The sequence below is a fragment of the Cetorhinus maximus genome, chromosome 7 (genome assembly GCF_964194155.1).
Source record: "Cetorhinus maximus chromosome 7, sCetMax3.hap1.1, whole genome shotgun sequence".
NCBI classification, from domain to species: Eukaryota; Metazoa; Chordata; class Chondrichthyes; order Lamniformes; family Cetorhinidae; genus Cetorhinus; species Cetorhinus maximus.
Window position 1 is genome coordinate 9,920,362 of NC_135885.1, and position 23,826 is coordinate 9,944,187.

Below are 23,826 nucleotides of genomic sequence, written 5' to 3' on the forward strand. Positions count from 1 at the left end.
TTTGTCTGTTCAAATTATTATCTATCCTTTTTTTTTAGAAGTGGAGAAATCTAGGTGAAGGGTCGAGGGTCAATGTTTGGAATGCCACCAAGGCAGCAAGGCTTAAGGGGGACGCTGAGGTAAATCAGGACCTGGTAATTCTCTGATGCCAAGCTCTGTGGTGTCAAAGACATAAAGAGTACAGGGTGGGGGGTGGGGTTCAAGAGAATAATGAAGGGGCTGAGACAGAGCGGATGGATGAAGGAGAGTTTTTAAAAAAGGGCCACCATTCAAAAGGAGACTTCATTTTATTTGTTTTCTGAACTGCACAGGGTTAGGATACATAATAAATGTGTCTCCTGTGCAACAGATAACACTTAAGAGCAAATAAAACATACACCAAGTTAATGGCTTCAGTTAAATCCTTCAGTTTGGCCCTAATGTTTAATCCTATCAGTAGGACTAGTAATGACTCAGTTCCTCAGCTTTGCTAATTAACACAGCAGGAAGCCCAGACTAATGGTTCACATGGTGATTAAGAACATTTTTTAATCTAACTGCAAACAATGTGTTTGTGTATACGCTCCCGGTCCAGCAAAGCCTCCATTTTAAAATTCTCAGCCCAGTTTTTAATTCCCTCCATGGTCTCGCCCTTCCCCATCTCTGTGACCTCCTCCAGTCACACAACCCTCCGAGATACCTACCATCCTCTAATCCTGGCCTCTTGCATATCCCAGATTGTAACCACTCCAACATTGGCGGCTGTGCCTTCAGCTGACTGAGTCCTAAACTCTGAAATTCCCTCCTTAGACCCCTCTGCCTCTTTCTCTCCACCGTTAAGAGTCTCCTTAAAAACTACCTCCATCACCAAATATTTGACCACCTGCCCCAATTTTTCCTTATGTTGAGTTAGAAGATTAGCCATAATCATGTTGAATGGTGTCAATTTGTGTTTGATAACACTTCTGTGCAGACCCTTGGGACATTTTACTACATTAAAGATGCTAAAAAATTACAAGTTGTTATGGGATCAGCTGAAATTTATGGAAAGAGTAAGGTGAGAAGCTGGCAAGGAGAGTATTGTCATAGTCAAGACTAGAGGTAACAAAAGCATAGATGAGGGTTTCAGCAGTAGATGGGCTGAGACAGGAGCAAAGGTAGTGGATATTAAGGATGAGACTGGATACGAAGGATGTGCAAATGAGCAGTCTTGGCAACAGAGAGGATATGGTATCTATAGTGATAAGATATAGAGAGGATGCTCAGCCAAAGGTCAAATCGGACATCGGGTTCGCAAACAGTCAGGTTCAGCTTTGAATACTGGTCAGGGAGGTCATTGGAGACAGGTACAAACGAGATACATTTTATAACACTTTAATTAATGTACATTATGAAGATGCAAATATTAAACTTTTAATAGTCCAGTCAGAAAATGTATTAACTGTGCTAAAATATGAAGTAACTTAATTAAAAATGTATATGTGTTTTGGATTCTCATCAATGTGAAGAATGGAAGATCTTTCAGTTTGGGGCATGGAGGGTGAGGATCAAGTACTTCCAGGTCAGGTATGGCCAGATGCTAAGAATCACAGAATTGTTACGGCACAGAGGGAGGCCTTTTGGCCCATCATGTCTGCACCAGCTGTCTGAATGAGCAATGCACCGAGTGCTATTACCCCACCTTCCCCCTGTAACGTTGCACATCCGTCATTTTCAGATAATAATCCAATTCCCTTTTGAATGCCTTGATTGTACCTGCCTCCGCCAACACTCAGGCAGCGCATTCTAGATCTTAGCCACTTGGCGCGTGAATGTCTCTGCTCTGTATCCAGTTATTTGTTATCTGTGCCGATAGGTTGTTTCATTGACTGGAGCTCGGGGGGGGGTCACAGGCTCAGCATAAGGGGTCAGGCAATCAGGACTGAGAAACGTCTTCACTCAGAGGGTTGTGAATCTTTGGCATTCTCTGCCACAGAGGGCTGGGGAAGCTCCGTTGTTGAGCATATTTATGGCCGAGATCAATAGATTTTTGGGCACTAAGGAAATAGAGGGAATGTGCAGATCAGGCAGGGAAGGTAAAGTTGAGGTAGAAGATCAGCGATGATTGTATTGAATGGCGGAGTAGGTTTCAGGAACCATGTTGCCTATTCCTGTTCCTAACCCTATGTCCTCACTTCGTTATCTCATTCCCAGAATTTTTCCCATTTTTCACACGAGCCATCACTGACCTAATTGCTAATTTTGTGGAGAATAAACTCCAGGGAAACAGATTGGAAGTGCCTCAAAATAATTGTGTCGTGCCACAAACTAACATCATGATTAGCTTCCTCTCCAGCCATCAGTTCGTGTGTTAGTCTGCAAATCACTGCCATTTATGGTGCTTTCCCTACCGGAAAATTTGACATCATTTTTGCGTTCAGTGTGCTCAAAAACTATCAGCGATTATTTGATATAAAATGTTCTAATTTCGAATGAGTTTGGTCACAGATCAGCAGCATTTTGACGTCTTTGACATCAAACGCAATTAAATGGCAAAAGACGCTCGAAGACATCAAGGACGCTCAAAGCTGGCTGACACCCTCAAAGCTATCTAATGTGCCCAGCAACCTGCATTGAAAAATACAGGGAAATTAATTACTTAACTAATATCTGTATTTATTCAGTTCTTTTTCCTTTAGACCAAAAAATCTTTCCACTATACAGTACATGAGAGCACCCACCAGGTCCCCAGCAGTTCTTAATTTATTTTAGTCTCAAGGTCTATACTTTCCACCCACCTAACCCCCCCAAGTCTCAGGGTCAAATTTCTCTCCCCCTGATATCCCTCCCCTTCCAGTCTCATGGTCTAAAATCTCCCACCTCCCCCAGTCTCAGGGTCTGAACTCTCTCACCACCTCCCCACCATCAATCCAGCCTCAGGTCTAAACTCTCTCGCTCTCTCTCTCTTTCCCTGCAGCCTCAGGCTCTAACCTCTTTTGCCACCACCCCCTCCTCCGCCACCCAAAAGCCTCAGGGTCTAAAGGTCATAACTCTCTCTTTCTCCCTCTCTCTATCTCTCTCTCTCCCTCCCTCCATAGCCAAGATCAGGGTCTAAATGCTGACCCCCCCTCCGAATCCTTCCCTCCAGTCTCAGGGTCAAAATTCTTCCCCGCACTCCACTGTCCAAACTCTTTCCCCCACCCTTCACCCACTCCAGTCTCCAAACTCTTTCCCCCACCCTTTGCCCCCTCCAGTATCCAAACTCTTTCCTCCACCCCTCGCCCCCTCCAGTCTTCAAACTCTCTCGCCCCCACCCCCACCCCCACCCCCACCCCCTCCAGTCTCCGGGCTTTCCCGAACCCCGGGCCCCAACCATGACTCTTGACTCTTTCCACCTTCGCCATGTGACTCCCTCCAACCCTCCTCTGCCACCCCCCCTCCCTGTCCCCCGGCCAACTCCCTGAATACTCACCATGATGCTGGCCCATTGCTGCTCCCAGTTCCGATTTCCTACTGCCACTCAAACTGAGCTGAGGGGGTGGGGAGGGGACTGAAGGCAGAGAAGTGGTGGGGGAGGGAGAGAGACGGGAGTGGGTAATAATGAGAGAGAGAGAGAGAGAGAGAGAGAAAGCAAGAGAGACAGAGGGAATGAGGGAGAAAGAGAGGGTGAGTTAGGTGGGGGAGAGGGAGAGAGTGGGGAGTGGGGGTAAGAGGCGAGGGAGGGAGGGGTGAGAGTGGGGGGGTGGGAGAGAGTGAGGGGAGGGGTTAAGTGATGAGGGAGGGGAGGACAATGGGGAGAGAGTGCTGATGGCGGGGTAAGAGATGGGGGGTAATTGATGGGAGAGGGGTGAGTAAAAGGGTAGGGGGAGAGAGGGGGAGGGTGTAAGAGATGGGGAAGTGATGGAGATGGGGAAGAGATGGAGGAGGGGGAGAGGGAGGAGGGGGAAGAGGGAGGGCACGAGAACTGCTGCGATTTGTGGGGGGGGCGATGGGGAGGCTGGAAGAAAATTGCTTGGGGGGGTGTTAATGGGGCAGAAAGCTGTTCTGGGTTGGGGGGGGCGCAATTGGTGGTAGAGAAACCTGCTCCAGATTGGGGGGGTGGTGTGGTGGGGAAAACTGCTGCAATTGGGTGAGGGGTGGGGGCAGGGTTGTGAGGCATGAGTTATAGGCTACGAAGAAAAACATAACACCAGCTTATCGAAACACATGTCAAAAGAGTCTGCATTTGCACCTGGTAAGTCAGGCAGGTCCAGGTGAGGGGTGGGCAGCAGCGATGGTGAGGTTGGAGGGTATGGTGTGGTTTCCATGGCATACCTCCATGGGCCACAGAGTGCCCAATTAGTAGCCCTCCCCTTCCAGACCGCAGGGAGGCCACCAGGTGGTCTCCCCATGTGGCAGAGAGCCCACATTTCACTGGGCAAATGCCAGCAGTTGCGGGAAGAGGCCCTTAATTTGCCACTGGCATGGATCAGTTGGCCTCTGAGTGGGTGGGCCATCTTCCACTTTCCCCTGGTAAAATGCCATGGTGATGGACATTCTAACCCGCCTTCCTTTGCTATTTACTGGCCCATCCTTAGTGGACCGGTAAAGCCCAGGCCGTGGTCTCTGGCAATGGTTGGTTTATAAAGCATACAATATATAGCATGAATGTTCCGCTCATTTTAGGACCCTGTAATGGTAGACTTATTCCAGGGTTCTATATTGGCTGCAAAGTGCTTTGGGATGTCCTGAGTTCATGGAAGGTATCTTATGGATGTGAGTGTTCTGCTTTCACAGTGTTGCTGCCATGCGCAGTGCTAATTGGACAAACTTCCATGAACACTTACCAGCTTCTCAGTATTCATTTCACTCACGTACAGCAATCTTTGTAAGCGTAGTCACCTGTCAATCCTTCACTAATACGTTGGTATTGTGAAACAACAGATTGTCCAGCTGACTAGTTTGATCATTAGTGCAGCAGATCAGCCAACTCATGGCTGGCTGGTTTCATTGCTGTGTAAAGGAGAGGACCTGGGATGTTGTGCATGGTTTTAATATCAGATTTAATTGGCAAAAGAAACAGAAGAGATATGAGAACGTTTATTCCCGGGCGGAGAGTTGTTTTGATCTGGAATTGCCTGTAAGGATAGAAGCAGGTTCAATGGTGGCTTTCAAAAGGGAATTAGATAAATAATTGAAAAGGGAAAAAACTCACAGAGCTATGGGGAAAGGACAGTGGAGTGGGATTAATCACGTTACACTTTAAAAGGGCTAGCATAGGAATGATGGGGTGAATAGCCTTCTGTGCTATGTATCATTCAATGATTCTATGGTCAATTTATTCTATGACCCAGTAATGATAGATTTGTGCTAGGTTTTTGTAATGGTGGATTCACTCTAGGATTCTTTAATGGGGCTCTGTAATGGTTGATATATTCTAAAGCCTGGTGATAGTTGGTTCACTCCGGAATGTGGAAATGATGAATTAATTCTGGAAACTTAGCAGCAGACTTATTTTGGGGATAAGCGTATGTTGGATCCTGGTCACTAGTTTGTTGGGACTAATGGATCCGGGTTTCATGTTTGTTTTGGAATGGCCGAGTTGGCACAGGAGACAGAGTAAGTCAGCAGACAGTTCTTAGGTGGAACACATTCAGTTTATTTACAAAGGTATTCAGCAGTTACACTTGTGTGCTTTCAACTCAAACGCTGTCTCTACACTACTGACTCTAACTATAGATTACTGACTACTGAAGTAGCCGGCGCTACTCCTCTATTGGATACTAAGATCATGTGATCTTCCATTATAACATTCTTCTTAAAGGTATATTACACACCAGATTACCACAGCGTATTGGATAAAAATGGGCACAGCTGTCTTGAGAATTTAAGTGGAGCCTCAGGGGCTGGTTGGGAGGTAGGGGGCCCGGACAGTCGGGAAGGAAGACTGAAGGTGAAGTGTCCATCACCTTCCTGACGCCATGGAATTATATCAGCAGTGGGAAAGGTGGAGGATACTCTTTCGAGTTATCAACAGTCACAGATTGCAACTCTTTTCAAGTACAATCACAGTTCTTGGTTTCCGGGAGTGGGACATGAACCCACAACCCTCTGAGATGGCACCCCTGCTCAGAAGCCCCCAATTAAGGCTGCTAAGAAGCCAATTAAGGGCCCCTTTTATTTTCTTTATTCTTTCATGGCATGTAGGCAAGTCCAGCGTTTGTTGCCCATCCCTAATTGCCCTTGAGCTGAGTAGCTTGCGAGGCCATTTCAGAGGGCAGTTAAAGAGACAACCACATTACTATGGATCTGGAGTCACATGCAAGCCAAACCAGGTAAGGATGGCAGATTTCCTTCCCTAAAGGACATTAGTGAACCAGATGGGTTTTTACAACAATTGATGGTAGTTTCATGGTCATCTTTACTGAGACCAGCTTCCAATTCCAAATCTGCAGGGGCATGAGAGTCCCTTGCAGAGTCTCACTTAGCTCGGAGCCGTAATCTAGACATAACAGGGATGAGTGACTAAATACCAAATAAAGTGTGAAAACAACAACTTTTTTAAACAATTATGAATGATTAAAAAAGGCAAAAAAGATGACTTTATTAAGAAGAAAGGAAGGAAGAAAAAAACACTGTAGGTACATCATAGACGTATACTAAAAGAAAGGAAGAAAGACATCTTTATAATGGCACAAATGGTCACCCCAACTTGGTAAAAACAGCTCCCCAAAATGGTAAAAAAAATACCCAAGTTGGTCTGTTCACAACAGCTCCCCAAAATGGTTAGACAACCCCAAATAAGTCTGTTCAAGACAGTTCTCTAAAATGGTAAACTTCCCCTTGGTTCATACATCACCACATCTCCGAATAGCCTTGCATGGGGCTGGACTCTCTGGTCAGTCACTCCATTGACATCCCTTCCTCCGTAGGTTTCAATGGTTGACTAATCTGGCTGCAGCCTCGAGCGTCGGATGCTGGGTCCCTGTAAGCCCAATTTCTGGCTCCATTCCAGCCTTCTGAGGCCACCATCCAGACTTTCTCAAAGAGCCTGGCAGCTATTAGCCCTTATCAAATTCTTCTCAAAGGCACTGCAAGGCTTTCAGGCTTCGTAATATTCAAGCTGTTTACACATCTCTTTGATGGTGTTTCCCACCTCCCATCAATCAGGTTACATTGTCCATCAATCAAACTCCCATCTCCTGATTCCACACCATGGTCAGGTGCAAGGTTATACATTGTCCTGGCTTGTAGCCCAAGGGTCGTTGAATGCTAAGGACTGACTCCTGTTAAACAATAGAAAACAATGTTTATCTAGCCAGAAGAGAGAAAAACAGTAGTTTAGTTGAAATAACAGCTGCGAATATGATCTGACCAGTATGAAAACAAGGTGAAAGAGTGGAAAAAGCAAATCCACAGTTAATAATCTCACTACTGATTACTATTGACTACATAATTGATTAATTGCTTGACTTAATGAAAGTACAATCACACTTAGTTTTAAATCAAAGTCTACAAAGTAACTTACAAAAATTCAATACGGGCTTAATACAAGTTCCCTTAAAATCAGGAGCAAAGTAGAAATAAAATACAAAAATATAAAAATTGCAGAAATGAGTGATTGCTGGCCTCCAGGATTATTCATTGAATCTAAATTCCACCCAGCCCCCATGGTGGGATGTAAATCCATGTGTGCAGGGCAATAGCCTTGGCCTTTGGATTATTAGCCCAGTGACATTGACGCGATGCCATTGTTTCCCCCACAGCTTCTTCCTGCTACCACTGGCATTTTGCCAGCTTCCTGGCTGGTGCCGCCTGGGGAAACTGCCCTAGTAAAACCTGCGGGCCTCCCTGTGGGCTCGGATTGGGAGGGGCCCCTCCTGATCGGGCAACCTGTTAGCCACGGAGGCCCCTCCAAGCGCCAAAGGCCACCCTCGCAGAAACATCACCCCGCCCTCACCAACTACCCCCGCCCACCTCTGCGGGGAATTGCCTGACTGGCCCCTGCAGCCCCAATTCCACTTACTTTGGCCTGAGGGTGGCCTCCATGGCGATGCTCTGTGCTGGGTGCAGTCCCAGCAATAACCATTGCTTCCGGTGGCGCTGCTGGGACTTAGGAGCTGCCAACCCTCTGACTCAGGGGGAATCTTGTCCCTTAAAGGGTGGGAGCTCCGACAGCAGCTTATCAGCTGCCTGATGGCCGCAGAATCCGGGCGGAGGTCCCAGAAATGGCTGAGGCGGGGTTGCCCCACCTCTTCCTCTAGTTTTTCAGCCCACCATCGGGATGATAACCACCTTACCAAAATTCAGCCTATAACAAAATAATACAAAATTGTTTTGCATTTCATCCTTATCTCCAGGAATTGCGATAACAAGACCCTGACCTCATTTAGATATTGATAATTGAAGCTCCCGCCCACTGGAAAGCCAATTCTTGGACTCAGAGACCGCAGTCAAGGCACTACATGCAATACGTACAGTTAATGCAAGGAAGGCTTTTTAGGATGCATCCAGGGTTGACTCATGTAGCCGCATGCTTTAATCCAACAAGGAAAGATGTCTTGGAAGCAAACACAGAAAACACTCAGCAGGTCAGGCTGCATAAGCGGAGAGTTATCATTTCAGGTCAATGGACGGCCATCAGAATTGGAAGAGCTTAGAGATTTAACAGCTCTTAAGCAAGTGCAGTGAGAGGGAAAAATAGGGATGGGGAGGAAGAACCAAAGGGAAGGTCTGTAATAGGGTTGAGATCAGGAGTGATTGAATGACTAAAAGGATAATAGTGCAAGGCAAAAGCAGATGGTAACAAGTAACGCAACAAAAGATGGATCCAAAGGAGATGCAAATAGTTACAGCAGAACCATTGCCAGCACCTGCTCATTGAGAAAACGGTGTCATTAAAACAGTAAATTTTGCGTTGTTGACTTGAGCTATAATAATGTCCGACAGTGATTACAATCATTTTATTATTTAACTTCAGCAGGAAAAGCAATTTACAAGCAGAGTATTTTCAGGTAGGACACACTTGAACATAGACACGTATACCTTCTTGTGTCTGTCAAACTCAGGAAAAATGCCTATCCTGACACACCATTATTCTTGTCAGACCCTGGCATTGCATTATATGGTAAACCCCTGCTGAATTTCAGAAAACCTTGGTACGTGCTTATTCATGTCACATCTATCCACATCAATAGCCATCAACATTTTATTGGCAGGACTTTTCTGATTCTTAGGTATCAGCGAATCAGAGCAGTGGTTATGATCTCAAGTTGTTGAACTCATTGTTGAGGTTGGAAAGCTGTAAAGAGTATAGCAGAAAGCTGTGTTACTCTATCTTGACTTTGCATTGAAGAATGCACTACTTAACTTCAGTCTGGAAATAGAAATAGGCCAAACAACCTCTGTTTCAGTTGGGGAACAATTGAGAAATAGCAATCACAATATAATATAATATGATATAAATGAGGGAGAATTAGCTATGTTCAGTGAGCTAATGGAGGTTCTATGCAAACTAGTTAGGAAGCAGGTCAACAGAAGAACAATAGAAAATCTTCAAATAGAAAAGTACAAAATGGTGCACAAATTTGTGGTAAGGTTAATAAAATGTGTAATAAAGAAAAATAATTAATTGAATAAAATAATTAAGTAGTTAATTAATTAAGGATCACAGAACAGGCAGTGTGTCATGGTTGCAGCATGTGGGATCTCCTGAGTGCCATTGTGATCCAGGGCAAACACGTCTGCAATAAGTGTTTGTGGCTCGAGGAGCTTTGGCTCAGAGTCAGCTGGAGGCTGAGCTGCAGACACTGCGATGCACCATGGAGGGGGAGAGTTACCTGGACACTTTGTACCGAGAGGCGGTCACACCCCTTAAGATAGGGTATTCAGGTTTTGTCAGTGGTCAGGGACAGGATGGTGTGACTGCGAGTGGGGCAGGTAAGGGGACCCAGGGGGCAGGAGTGCAGGAGCCCCAAACTTTGCAATTGTCCAGCGGGTTTTAAGTTCTTTCAGCTTGTTTGGATGAGAGTGGAGGTTGCAGGGTGGATGAGCCATGGTACCTTGCTACAGGAAGTCATTCAAGTGCAGGGAGCAGAAAGGAATTAAGTGGTAGCAGGGGACAGTATAGTGAAGGGGATTGACTCTGTTCCCTGCAGCAAAGAGCGAGAGTCCAGACAGCTGTGTTGCCTGCCTGGTGCCAGGGTTCGGGACACCTGCTCAGGGCTAGAGAGGAACTTGCGCAGGAGGGGGAAGATCCAGTCATCATGGTCCATGTAGGGACCAACGACATAGGCAGGACAAGGAAAGAAGCTCTGCGTAGTCAGTATGAGGAGCTAGGCACCAAATTAAGAAGCACAATATCAAAGGTAATAAACTCTGGATTATTACCTGAGCCACATGAAGATTGGCATAGGGCAGATAAGATTAGAGAAATGATTTTGTGGCTCAAAGACTGGTGTGGTAGAAGTGGCTTCCAGTTTGTGAGGCACTGTCGCCAGTTCTGCGGAAAGTGGGACCTGTACTGCTGGGATGGTCTCCACCTGAACCAGGCTGGGACCTGTGTTCTAGCGAGCCGCACAACTAGGAATGTAAGGACATAGGAACAGGAGTAGGCCATTCGGCCTGTCAAACCTGCTCTGCCATTCAATTAGATCATGGCTGATCATCCACCCCAATGCCACTTTCCCACACTATCTCCATATCCCTTTATGTCATTGGTCTCCAGAAATGTATCGATTTCTGCCTGGAACATGCCCAATGATTGAGCTTCCACAGCCTGCCGAGCTAGAGAATTCCAAAGATTCACCCACCGTCTGAGCGAAGAAATGCCTCCTCATCTCAGTCTTAAATGGCCTACTGCTTATACTGAGATTATGACCCCGGTTTTAGAGGAAGCGGAGAGGATTTTAAACAAAATAGTCAGGGTAAGAGCTCAAATTTGGGAAGATGCAGTAAATCAAAGAGTAGAGACAAGGCAAGCGAGAAAGGTACTAATATAGGAAATGATAAATAGACCGTGACAGGGAGGGATAGAGATTACAAATCGAAGAGTAAATCAGCAAATAAAGCTAGAGCTTACAAAATTAATAAAAGGATAAAGCTAAAGGCTCTGTATCTGAATGCACATAGCATTCAAATAAAACAGATGAACTGATAGCTCAAATAGAATTATAACAGTGTGATCTGATAGTCACTATAGAGACCTGAATATTGAATGGTGCATACATGACATTTAGGAAGGACAGGAAACTAGGAAAAGGTGGAGGGGTGACCCTGTTAATTAATGATGGTATTAGCACAGTAGAGAGGGATGACCTAAGCTCAAGAAACCAGGATGTAGAAGCAGTTTGGGTAGAGATGAGAAATTTTAAAGACAAGAAGTCACTTGTGGGAGTGGTGTGCTGGCCCCCTAACTGTACCCACTTAGTAGGCCGAGTATAAGGGAAGAAATCATGGAACTTGTCAGAAATGTATGGCAATAATCATGGGGTGTTTTAATTACACATTGACTGGAAAAGTCAGATGGGCAAAGGTAGCCTAAACGAAGAGTGCATAGAATGTTTTCAGGATAGTTTCTTAGAATAGCACGTTCTGAAGTCAACTAGAGAGTAGGCTAGGAGCCGATCCCCGCCGGAGAAACGGGCCCTGCTGCCATTTTACGTGGGGGGGCCAATTAAAGCCCACCCAGCGTGACGTCCAGCGGGAAGCGCTGTGCGCTCCCTGTGCGGGCAGGGGGGGATTCCCCAAAAGCGAGAGTGCGCTCTTTCACGCATGCACACAAAAGAGCGCACATCTTCCTGAGGCTAAGTGCTGCCTCAGGGAGATCGCTGACAGTTTTAAAAACGTTAAAAATAGAAAAAAAAAATCCTTAACATGTCCCCCTCATGAGATGGGACATGTTCATAAATTACACTGAAACTTTATTAAACTTTTAAAATCCCTACATGAAACCTCATTCCGCTGGTGGATGAGGTTTCATGTTTTTTCTATTCCCCGCCGGGGCTCCTTGCCTGTCCGCCAACCTTAAGGTTGGACGGGCAGGTCCTTTTATTGTTTCAATGATCCTGTCAATGGCCTCAATTGGCCATTGACAGGTCGGCGGGCCCGCAGCTGATTTTGCTGCGCCCCCGCCTTCCTGAAAATTTTAATGGGGCGGGATGACATCGGGGGTTCCTCCCCGACATGACCCCGCGTCATTTTACGTGTCAGCGAGTAGGCCCCGCCCCCTGCTCGCTGATGGCAAAATTCAGCCCTATGGCTCCATAATGATGGGCTTATTCTATGGCTCTGTAATGGTGGGTTCATTCTCGACTCTATACTGGTAAGTGTTGTGTTGGTTAGTGAACAGCAGTCATGTTGGGTCAGCTTCTCTTGTAAACTGGCAATCATTTCTTCCAACAGTAGTTGTGCTATCAGGATGTCACTTTTCACCATTCCAATTTGATATGTGTGAGTAAATTGATCTTAAGTGATTTGCTGTTTAATCTGTAAAATATGAAGCCATGTATTGCCACAGTTCAAACATAACCTGAACTGACAACTGATAGACACTTCACTGGAGAAAACCCTCAACTTTTTCCTGCTGAAGCAAACTGACATCAGTTTATATTCACCTTTTGAAGCCTAGACTAGTATTACATTCTGAGGCATTTTGAAGTTATTCCGGTCCATTTGCAGATGTGGGAGCTTCAGCGCATTGCGTTATATGTAACAGGAACCAGACTTGTGTCTTAACATCTGGCAAGATTTTGAGTGCCACTGCTAGGAGGAGGAGATCTCCTGAGATAAAGGAGAAAAACATGACAACATAAGAGGATTTCGTAGCAGGAAAGCAACATTTAAATTTGAGATATTCTAGAACTGGGACATTACATTTGGCAGGGGGATGGGATACAGAGTGGATGTATAGTAGGAGGTGATGCACAGACAAGTATAGAAGAAAAACCAAGTCAATCTGGAAGGCAGAGCATATTTATAGTCAAGTTAAAGCACAAGCGAGCATGGCAAGGCTGGATGGCATTTATTTTAATGCCAGGAGCCTTGTGAGTAAGGCAGATGAGTTGAGGGTGTTGATTAACACATTAACATTGCGATCATGGAGACATGGTTGAAGGAGGGGCAGGACTGACAGCTCAATATTCCGGGGTATAGAATCTTCAGGTGAGATGGGAGGGGGGGTGGGTGCGGTTGTAAAGGTGGTGTCGCAATATTGATCAAGGGGTCAATTACTGCAATAAGGAAGGATGATATCTTAGAAGGTTCCTCAAATGAGGCCATGTGGGTAGAACTTAAAAGTAAAAAGGGGGCAATCACATTGCTGGGAGTGCACTATAGACCCCCAAACAGCCAGGGGGAGATAGAAGGGCAGATATGTAGGCAAATCTCAAAGAAGTGCAAAAATCATAGGATAATAATAGTAGGGGATTTCAAGTTTCACAATATTAACTGGGATAGACAAGGTGTGAAAGATTTAGAGGGGGCAGAATTCTTAAAATATGTCCAGGAGAGCTTTTTAAGCCAACACGTAGAAAGTCCAATAAGAGAAGGGGCGGTTCTGGACCTAATTTTAGGGAACAAAGCCGGGCAAGTTTAGAAGTGTTAGTGGGGGAGCATTTCAGTGATAGTGACCATAACTCAGTAAGATTTATCATAGTTATGGAAAAGGGCAAAGATAGACCGGAAATAAAGGTTCTGAATTGGGGTAAGCCCAATTTCAATATGATAAGGCAGGATCTGGCCAAAGTGGACTGGGAGCAGCTACTTGTAGAAAAATCTACATCACAGCAGTGGGAGTCATTCAAAAAGGAAATAGTGAGAGTGCAGGGCCAACATGTTCCCGTAAAGGTGAAGGGTAGGACCAACAATCCTAGAGAACCCTGGATGTTGAGGAATATACAGGATTGGATAAGGAGAAAAGGGTATGGTAGATACCGAGGGCCCAAAACAGCAGAAGCCCTAGAAGAATATAGAAACTGCAGGGGGTTACTTAAAAAATAAATTACAAGAGCGAAGAGGGGGCATGAAACAACACTGGCAGGTAAAATAAAGGAAAATCCAAAGGTATTTTATAAGTATATTTGGGGCAAGAGGATAACCAGAGAAAGAGAAGGACCCATTAGGGATTAAAGTGGCAATCTGTGTGAGGAGCCGGAAGATGTAGTTGAGGTTTTAAATGAGTACTTTCACTACAGAGAAGGATGGTGTAGGTATAAAAATCAGGGAGGGGGACTGTGATATATTTGAACAAATTAGTATTGAGAGGGAGGAGATATTAGCAGTTTTAATGGCCTTAAAAGTGGATAAATCCTCAGGCCCAGGTGAGATGTATCCCAGATTTCTGTGTGAGGCAAGGGAGGAGTTTGCAGGGGCCCTGACATTAATTTTTAAATCCTTTCTGGCCATAGGAGAGGTGCCAGAGGACTGGAGGACAACGAATACGGTACCATTATTCAAGAAGGCTGGTAGGGATAAACCAGGGAACTTTAGGCCAGTGAGTCTAACATCAGTAGTAGGGGAAACTTTTGGAAAACAATCTGAGAGACAGAATTAATCTCCTGCTTGGAGAGGCAGGGATTAATCAAGGATGGTCAGCATGGCTTTGTCAAGGGGGAGATCATGGGGAGATTTCCTCCCTGTCGGGCCAGCCGGCCGGGAGTGGGCGCGAGCGGGCGCGGAACCCGCCCCTGCACGCCGAACAGAAAATGCTGACCCATGTCTAACAAATTTGATTGATTTTTTGAGGAGGCAACTAGGTGTGTAGATGAGGGTCGTGCTTTTGATGTAGTCTACATGGACTTCACTAAGGCTTTTGACAAGGTCTTGGATGGGAGACTAGTCAAGAAGGTAAGAGTAGTGTGTGCAGTTCTGGTCGCCACACAATTACCCTGGGGCATGAGGAAATTATAGTTCTCTGTTGCTTTCTCAATGGAAATGCCTCAGCCAATCAGAATTGACTTGCTGACCAATCAACACTCTTTTTTCTTGTAGCATAAACTAGTGATCGTTTGAAATTTGCCGTTCTTGCATTTGTCCTGATGAGTGCAAGACAAAAAGCTTTGGCAACATGCCTCTCTTTTCAGCGATATTCGAGTTCCATAATACCAAATGACAGTAGGTAAAGTTTAAAAATCTGTGTAATTCAGGAGTTGCACAGAGAACCATAGTTTCCCCAAGCTCCCGGGTAATTCAAAAAAGCTGCAAATCTTGAACATATTATTTTGTTTGCAGAGATTGATTCCCTACCTATGAAAATCTACTGTTAGATGTGATTCTATGATTGGACAGCACTTGTTGAACACTCCTGAGTGTGCTATTATCTACACTAACAACCGGTTTAAGATAAATCAGTCGAGCTTATAACGTGGCTGATTTATGCTCGCCAGAAGAGACAAACATTGTGAAACAAGCACTGTCCATTTAGAAAAAGTTAGACAAACTTTGCAAGAGGGGAAAACTAGAAGAGCTTTTTTTTGATTTGTTTACATAGAAGGTTCAGCACAGAATCAGGTCATGGGGTCCAACTGGACAATGCCAGTGTTTATGCTCGACATAAGCCATCGCTCACACTACTTCGGCCGGGATTTTCCGGTTCCGTTGCGGGTGGGACCGGCTGCGGGAGAGGCGGTGCCCCGGCCAGAAGCCCATTGACTTGCGGCAGGACCGGAAAATCGCAGCGGCGGGCGGGCGCGGAAAATCCCGCCGTTCATCTAACCCTATTAGCAGGATCCTTCTATCCCTTTCTTAACTCGTGTGGCTTATGCAACTTCCCCTTAAGCACGTCTATGATGTTCACCTCAAATCGTTCCACTTGGCAGCAAGTTTCACATTCTCACCGCTTTTTGGGTTGGGAAACAGGCTGGTGGAAATCAGGTGCCGTGCCTACTGCCAGCCTGCAAATCCCCCCCACTGCGATTTACAAGCGGCGGAGGTGACTTTGCTCATGCCGCCCTCCCCTGGCCCTTCACCTCCGCTTTCTTGTCTGATTCCCATATCCCTTGATTCCCCTAGCACCCAAAAAATCTATCCAACACGGGCTTGAATCCCTCAACGTCAGAGCATCAAAGGCTCTCTGGGCTGGAGAACTCCAAATGTTCATAACCTTCTGAGTGAAGACATTTCTCCTCATATCAGTCTGAGACGGCCAATTCCCCTACGCTGAGGCACTGCCCTCTAATTCTGGGCTCCCCAGTCAGGGGAATCTGCCTCCCACTGCATCTACCCTGTCAAGGCCACTCAGAATGTTTTGCCCTTCAATGAGATCACCTCTCCTTCTACCAAACTCAAAGGAATGTTGGTGCATTCTACTCAATAGGCAGAATTTTACCCTTGGTGTGCGCGCTCGGGGTGGGGGGTGGGTGGCGGTGGTCGGGAAGCCTGCGATCAACAGCAATTTCACGTTGGCGAGACGATTAAGGCCCGCCCAGCGTGATACGCGAGCGGCAGCACTGAGCATTGCCTGTGCGGGTGGGGGGAGGAGGGAGAGCAGGCCAAGCGTGAGAAAGCGCTGAATAATCTCCCTGAGGCACGGAGCTGCCTCAGGGAGATGAAGAAGATATTGAAAAAAATTAATAAACCGCAGAAAAAATGCAATGAAACATGTTCCCCGCTCATATGACAGAGCCACGTGAGCAAGGACATGTTTTTAATTAAAAAAATAAAGTTTTTATATCGTTTGTATTTGCTTCTGGAAACCTCATCCCACCTGTGGATGAGGCTTCCAAAAAAAAAGCTAAGGCCACTTGTCCTTTTCGCCTGTCCGCCGACCATTAGGTTGAACGGGCAATGAAAAATTTGACAATTGACAACTTAATGGCCTTTAAATTGTCGACCGGCGCACTGCTGGCTCCAGCGCACACCCGCCAACCGAACTATCGCGCGACTGAGCGTTGATGTCGGCCCGCTTGGCTGACATCATCATGCGTCATTTCATGCTCGGTCGGGTTGGGCGCGCACCTGTCCATTGAGCTAAAAACTCTGCCCAATATCTCCTCTCAGAACAATCCTCTCTCCGCAGGAATCAGTCTAATCCTGCACGCTGGTGAATGGCCTGCTAATGATCATTGTGTAGGCTGGCAATGAATAGGGGAAAGTCAACTAAAAACTGCAAATATGAAACCTTCACAATAATACAATAACTGTGGCTTACACTGGCTCTGTTTGTGTGATTGTAATTTACCTGCGATGTGCAAAGGCTTATACAATGTGTGAACGCTATTAGTGTGCTGTGATTAGCCAGTATGTTGCGGACCACCATTCATTAAATTACATTTGGGTTTATTAATATAGTTGTAGAGAAGATGTTTTCACTTGCAGACAAGACTAACCATAATGATCAGATAGTCACAAGGGGTAGCAGGGTCATTTGAGACCTCAGGGGGTTGGTGGCCCCTGCCCTTTTGCGTGTTGCCCCAGACCCAGGTACACCTCCCATGTTCAGGGTTATGAGCCATGGCCAATGCCAGAACCAGAAAGGTTTTGGTGGTGATGTTGGAGGAGCTTGAGGGACCACAACTATTTACAGCGGAGGATCCTTCGGGATGAGGATTTGTGTTTCCTTTAAGTACACATGGGGAAGGCAATGGGAAACCACCTCATGTAAACATTTCCCTCATCATATTGTTCACTGAAACTCAAAATGGGAGGCTCCTAAGAGCCACTGAAGGGGTAAGCGTGAGGCCGTGAGGCATGGAGAAATGAGAAGAGGGCCTACCCTTAGGCAGATCACTACTACAACAATAATAGGTCCAATCGGGAACTCAGGAGGAACTTCATGAATGGTTAGACAGTGGAACTTAGTACCAGAGGGAGTAGGTGAGGTGAACAGCATAGATACCTTCAAGGGGAAGCTAGAAAAACACAAGGGGGAAAAGGAAATAAAAAGACAGCTGATGGAGAAAGATGAAGTGTGAGAGGAGGCTCATGTGGGAGCATGAATACCGACATGAGTCAGTTGGGGTGAATGACCCATTTCTGTGCTGTAAGCACTTAGTCATTTGCAAGACTGCAGTCAGTGTTTGGAGTGAACCGTAAAGCCCACACCACTTAAAGGGGATTAAGTACACATTGAAGATTGACAAGGAGTTATTAACTCGTGAACTAATGAGGCAGCAACAAAGGCTGAAAATGCTGGAAATGTACAGTAGATCAGGCAGCATCAACGTAAAGTGAAACAAGTGCTTTATTCGTGAGTAAGGGTTTCAGGCAGAATAAGTGCAGCCCTTTCAAGAGGCTGCATCCCACAGCTATGAAATTGGCATTAATGCAAATGGTTTGAAAAGTGTCTGTTTTGAATGGGGAAGTTTTAAATCGTGGACACTGTAATAGAATTACATGGAATTTTGCAGTGTAGAAATAGGCCATTCGGCCCATCTGGTCTTTGTTGTTCAGTGAATTGGGCTTATACTCTCAGGAGTTTAGAAGAATGAGAGGCAATCTCATTGAAACCTACTAGATCCTGAAAGGGCCGGATAGGAGAGATGCTGAGAGATTGTTTCTACTGGTTCCACGAATCTAAAACACGGGGGTACAGTACCAGGATAAGGGGCCGATCACTTAGGACTGAGATGAGGAGAAACTCCTTCACTTAAACCCAGAGGATTGTGGATGCTCCATCACTGAATACATTTAAGGCTAGATAGACAGATTTTTGGTCTCTCAGGAAATTAAGGGGTATGGGGAATGGGGTGGGAAATTGAGTTGAAGCCCAAGATCATCAGATTGAATGGTAGGAGCAGGCTTGATGGGCCATGTTGTCTACTCCTGGTCCTTTTTTTTATGTTCTTATGCTCCACACGAACCTTCTTCCACTCCTATTTCACCTACCTGCATATTCTCCTGCTCCTCGGTTTCTTGTCCTGATTAACTTGTTTCCCTTAATCTCTTATTGACCCAACAGGTCTGTTCCAGAAGGCAATCATCCAGAGTGGAACAGCCTTATCCAGCTGGGCTGTCAACTACCAGCCTGCCAAGTATACCCGGCTGTTGGCTGAGAAGGTTGGCTGCAGCATGCTGGACACCATTGACCTGGTGGAGTGCCTGCGAATGAAGACCTACAAGGAGCTGATCGAGCAGGACATCATGCCCGCCCGTTACCACATCGCCTTCGGGCCGGTGATCGATGGTGACGTCATTCCCGACGACCCCCAGATCCTGATGGAGCAGGGCGAGTTCCTCAACTACGACATCATGCTGGGTGTCAACCAGGGGGAGGGGCTGAAATTCGTGGAGAACATGGTGGACAACGAGGACGGCATCTCGGCCAGCGACTTCGACTTTGCAGTCTCCAACTTTGTTGACAATCTCTACGGCTACCCGGAAGGGAAGGACACCCTGAGGGAGACCATCAAGTTTATGTACACCGACTGGGCCGACAAGGAGAACCCCGAGACGCGTCGCAAAACCCTGGTGGCGCTGTTCACCGACCACCAGTGGGTGGCTCCGGCAGTGGCCACGGCAGACCTGCACGCGCAGTACGGCTCGCCTACGTATTTCTACGCCTTCTACCACCACTGCCAGAGCGATATGAAGCCAGGCTGGTCTGATGCTGCCCATGGCGATGAGGTCCCCTACGTCTTCGGTGTCCCCATGATTGGGCCCACTGAGCTTTTCCCCTGCAACTTCTCAAAGAACGATGTTATGCTCAGCGCCGTGGTCATGACCTATTGGACCAATTTTGCCAAAACAGGGTAAGCAGACTCTACAAAGAAGCTTCAAGACTTTTATTTTGTTTTCAGATTGAAAACGCTATGGTTTTACTTCAAATGATACAGGGCTTGTAGGTCTAAAACCACTGCACAAGGGTTGTATGATCACACAAGGGGATATGGTGTCAGCTGTGGCTCAGTTGGTAGCACTCGTGCCTCTCGATCGGAAGGTCATGGGTTCAAGTTTCACTCCAGAGACTTGAGTGCAAAACCCAGGCTGACGCTCCCAGTGCAGCACTGAAGGGATGCTGCACTGTTGGAGGAGGTGCTGTCTTTCAGGTGAGACATGAAATCTAGGCTCAATGTGTAAAAGATTTGGAGTACTGTTTGAAGAAGGATAGAGGAGCTCTCACTGTGCCATGGCCAACCTCACTAAAATCGATTATCTGATCATTATCTCACTGCTGTTTGAGGGAGCTTGTTATACAAAATTGGGCAGTGTATTTCCTGCGAGTATTTGCACAAACCTCGGGAGTCCGGGTGTCTGAAAGATGGTAGGGTAAATTTTGACCTCCAAGGCCTGGGTGTTAATGTGATGGGGTGGAATCACCTCCGCTTAATAGAACTTGACTCAGTTTTCATTCCACTGGTTTCCATTGTGGCCTCCAGGCTCAAAGCAGCTGCCCCCGCTTAATCTTGTTTTTGTGCATGTCTCAATAAGGGAGATTGTAATTGAGGTCCAGGAGTTTGAACAGGCTGGGCCTCAAATTCATGCTACTAAGAAGGAGCAGTAGGGGAGGGATTGGCATTCTGACATTTGCCATGCACCTCAACCCTCAGCCACTGAAACCCAGCTGAAATCTACCCCACCCACCCCTCCGACAAAATGATCCTACCACAGACCTGCTCGTGGAGACCATTTGGAATTTTTTGTGCTGTTAAAACTCTTCTCTGATTTCTCTCCGTTTTTCTTTCAGTGACCCAAATCAGCCAGTTCCACAAGACACCAAGTTCATCCACACAAAACCAAATCGGTTTGAGGAGGTCGCCTGGTCAAAGTACAACCCGAAGGATCAACTATACCTTCACATTGGCCTGAAGCCAAGGGTGCGGGAACACTACCGAGCTACCAAAGTAGCCTTCTGGCTGGAACTTGTCCCCCACTTGCATAACCTGAACGAGATCTTCCAGTACGTGTCAACGACCACAAAAGTCCCGCAAACCGACTCCACTCCGTTCCCGTATGTGACCCGACGGGCCCCAGGCAAGTTATGGTCCTCGACTACCAAACGCCCGCCTTTGACCCCCTCCCACAACCCCAAGCAAGCGAAAGAAACCCGCAAGTCGAGCCCCGAGGAGACGACGGTCTTGATCGAGGACAAGCGGGACTACTCCACCGAGCTGAGCGTCACCATCGCGGTGGGGGCCTCCTTGCTCTTCCTGAACATCCTGGCCTTCGCCGCCCTGTACTACAAGAAGGACAAGCGGCGCCACGAGACGCATCGGCGGCAGAGCCCGCAGCGCGGCACCACCAACGACCTGGCCCACCTGCAGAACGAGGAGATCATGTCGCTGCAGATGAAGCAGATGGACCACGAGCACGAGTGCGAGTCAATGCAGACCCATGACACCCTGAGGCTCACCTGCCCGCCCGACTACGCGCTCACCCTCAGGAGGTCTCCCGACGATATCCCGCTCATGACGCCCAATACCATCACTATGATCCCAAACACGTTGGCTGGAATGCAGCCTTTGCACACCTTCAACACTTTCACCGGAGGCCAAAACAGTACAAATTTGCCCCATGCACATTCGACGACTAGAGTATAGCTCCCTTAGGAGCGGGTTTCCCCCCATTTGTGGCTCCTTAGCTGGGTAGAAAGTTCATTTTTGAAATGATTTTAACAAGAGTTGAAGCAGAACTTGTCAGAAAACCATTCGGATCCTATAAGTAGAAGACAAATATCGAGTAACTATTTTTTGGGGTTTGGGGTGGGGGTGGGGGGTGGGGTGGGGGTGGGTGGGTTTTGGCGGCATGGGAGTTCATATATTCACTTCACAGTTGAATTGTTTCAATACTGGGAAATGAAAATAGACGAGGGAAAAGACAAAAGAAACGGTGCATTCTACAATCGGTACAGACAGCGTCAGTCTTTTATAAGTGATGAACATTTGAAAATTAATTAACTATTCCACTGTATCAGATGGATCTCTCAATAACTGACAGCTTAGTCCAACAGTGCAGGGAATGGACTCTTTATGATCATCTGGCAGAGACAGTGGGAAATATAAACTACAGGACAGTGTATTCAACAAAGGATAGCTCTAGTTTCGAAGTAAGTGATTGTACAGTATCTTCAATGTGCCATGTTGTGTTACACTCTTGTTGCCAGGATTGATGACTGAACAAAGGTTTTTTTTTCCTCTCGCTTTGAAATGTGTGATGTACTCCACTCGATGAATATGGCATTTCATCAATGAAAGGACACTTCAGTCGTGCGGATCCCACGTCTGTATGAAGTAAGACCGACTTGTCCTTCTGAACTGTATTTATGAAACTTTGTAAACATTTGTAAATAGCTGTGGGTTAAAAAAAAAAAGCTTTTATTGTTCTTTTTAAGTTTAAAAGGATCAGCTTTTAGACAGCTTGTGCTTTATATCATGTTCTTTCTGTATATACATAAGATAAACCATCTCCGTTCTACGCCAATTACTTTACATGGATAATATGGTTCTTGGAGTACTTTTGAGTCTTGGGAATTCGTAACATCAACCTCTGTAGAAGATATTGGTGCTCGCTTATGCTTACTGCCCGAAACATTTCTTCTATGTAACTTAGCTTATCTCTGTTTTAGATTATGTTAGGTGCATGTTTAAGTATCGTAGCGAGCGACTGTGAATCTATATTTTCTTTTGGTACGTTTTCAGAAAGGAAAAAAAAAATGGGTCATGAGGCGAAGTGGGATTCATGAGGACTAGCAGACGGTTGGGTGGGATGGGGAGGGTTTACAAGTAAACGATAATGTTAATATTAAAAGCCGACAAAAATAGTTTTCTCTCATCAGCCATTTTATGTCACTTCTTCAGTACAATGCTTTTTTGTTATTTGCCTTCGGGGGAGGGTGGGGGGAGAGACAACCTGATCACTGACTCAACTTGGATAACAGGTCCAGGCGATGTGGAGGCATAACGAGGGACAAGTGGCTTAGTCGGATTTGTGAGAGGTTTGTAGCAGTCCTGGAAGGTCTGTGTAAAACTTCTTTGCACCACAAGCTGTGCTACAAAGGTTAAGGGATGACATCCACTTTTGGGAATAACACACAGATTGAGAAATGGATTCGCCATTGGAAGTAACACGCCTCATAAGGACACAAACCTAGAATACAAGTAATAGACTTTCATTTGAATCTTGTTAAATGTGTGCATTCTTTCCCTCATTATGTCCTATACATTTTAAAGCACGAAGGGTCTTTAAATGTAGTATATCGATGTATATGTTTTCGTTCCACTTTTGTTTGCCTTAAGTGATAATAGACAATGACCTTTTGGCTGGACATATATATATATATATAAAATTTTCAGCAGCTTTTTTAAATAAAATGATCACACTATTTTCTAATTTATCGTACTTTTGTTATGTGTGATTAAATCGCTCGCAAACCCAGAATGGCCCCCACGCCATCCCAGCTACCTCAACATCCTGAAAGTTTGGATGTGCTTGTGCGACATTCCCCCCACCCCCCTCTCTCTGTTTTAAATTGGAATTTTAAAAAATTCATTCTCGGGATACGGGCATCGCTGGCAAGTTCGACATATGTTGCCCGTCCATAGTTGCCCTGAGAAAGTGGCAGACCTTCTCCTCGTGGCCAATGGAGTGCCTTTTTACACCATTTCTGAGGCCAGTCAATATCGACCGTGTTGGCTTGGGACTGAGCCACATATAGACAGGACTGCCTAAGGACGGCAGGTTCCCTTTTCCAAAGGATGTTACCAAATTAATCGTGTTTTTGCGACAATCCACTAGTTTCATGGATCATTTCTGCCGATTCCTATTTTCTAGATTTAAAGGAAAAAACTGAATTCAAGCCATGGTAGGGTTTGAATGTATGTTCTCTGGATTATTCGTCTAGTAACCTTAACTTACTTGAAGGATGGTATCATTTAGAATAAGGGAGTTAAACAACAGCAACAACTTGCGTTTATTTGGCACCTTTAATGTAGTAAAACATCCCAAGGGGCTTCACGG

At 46.0% G+C, this 23,826-nt stretch overlaps 1 protein-coding gene across 1 annotated transcript in view; it reads left to right on the plus strand.

The window, feature by feature from the left end:
* nlgn4xa (neuroligin 4 X-linked a) overlaps positions 1-21,544 on the plus strand; it is a 236,486-nt gene extending 214,942 nt beyond the window's left edge. Inside the window, exons 4-5 of the mRNA XM_078545058.1 lie at positions 18,833-19,622; positions 20,558-21,544. Of these exons, the coding sequence (XP_078401184.1) occupies positions 18,833-19,622; positions 20,558-21,410 (1,643 nt within the window). The 3' untranslated portion in view covers positions 21,411-21,544. The remainder of the gene's footprint in view (positions 1-18,832; positions 19,623-20,557) is intronic.
* The last annotated feature ends 2,282 nt before the right edge of the window (positions 21,545-23,826 follow it).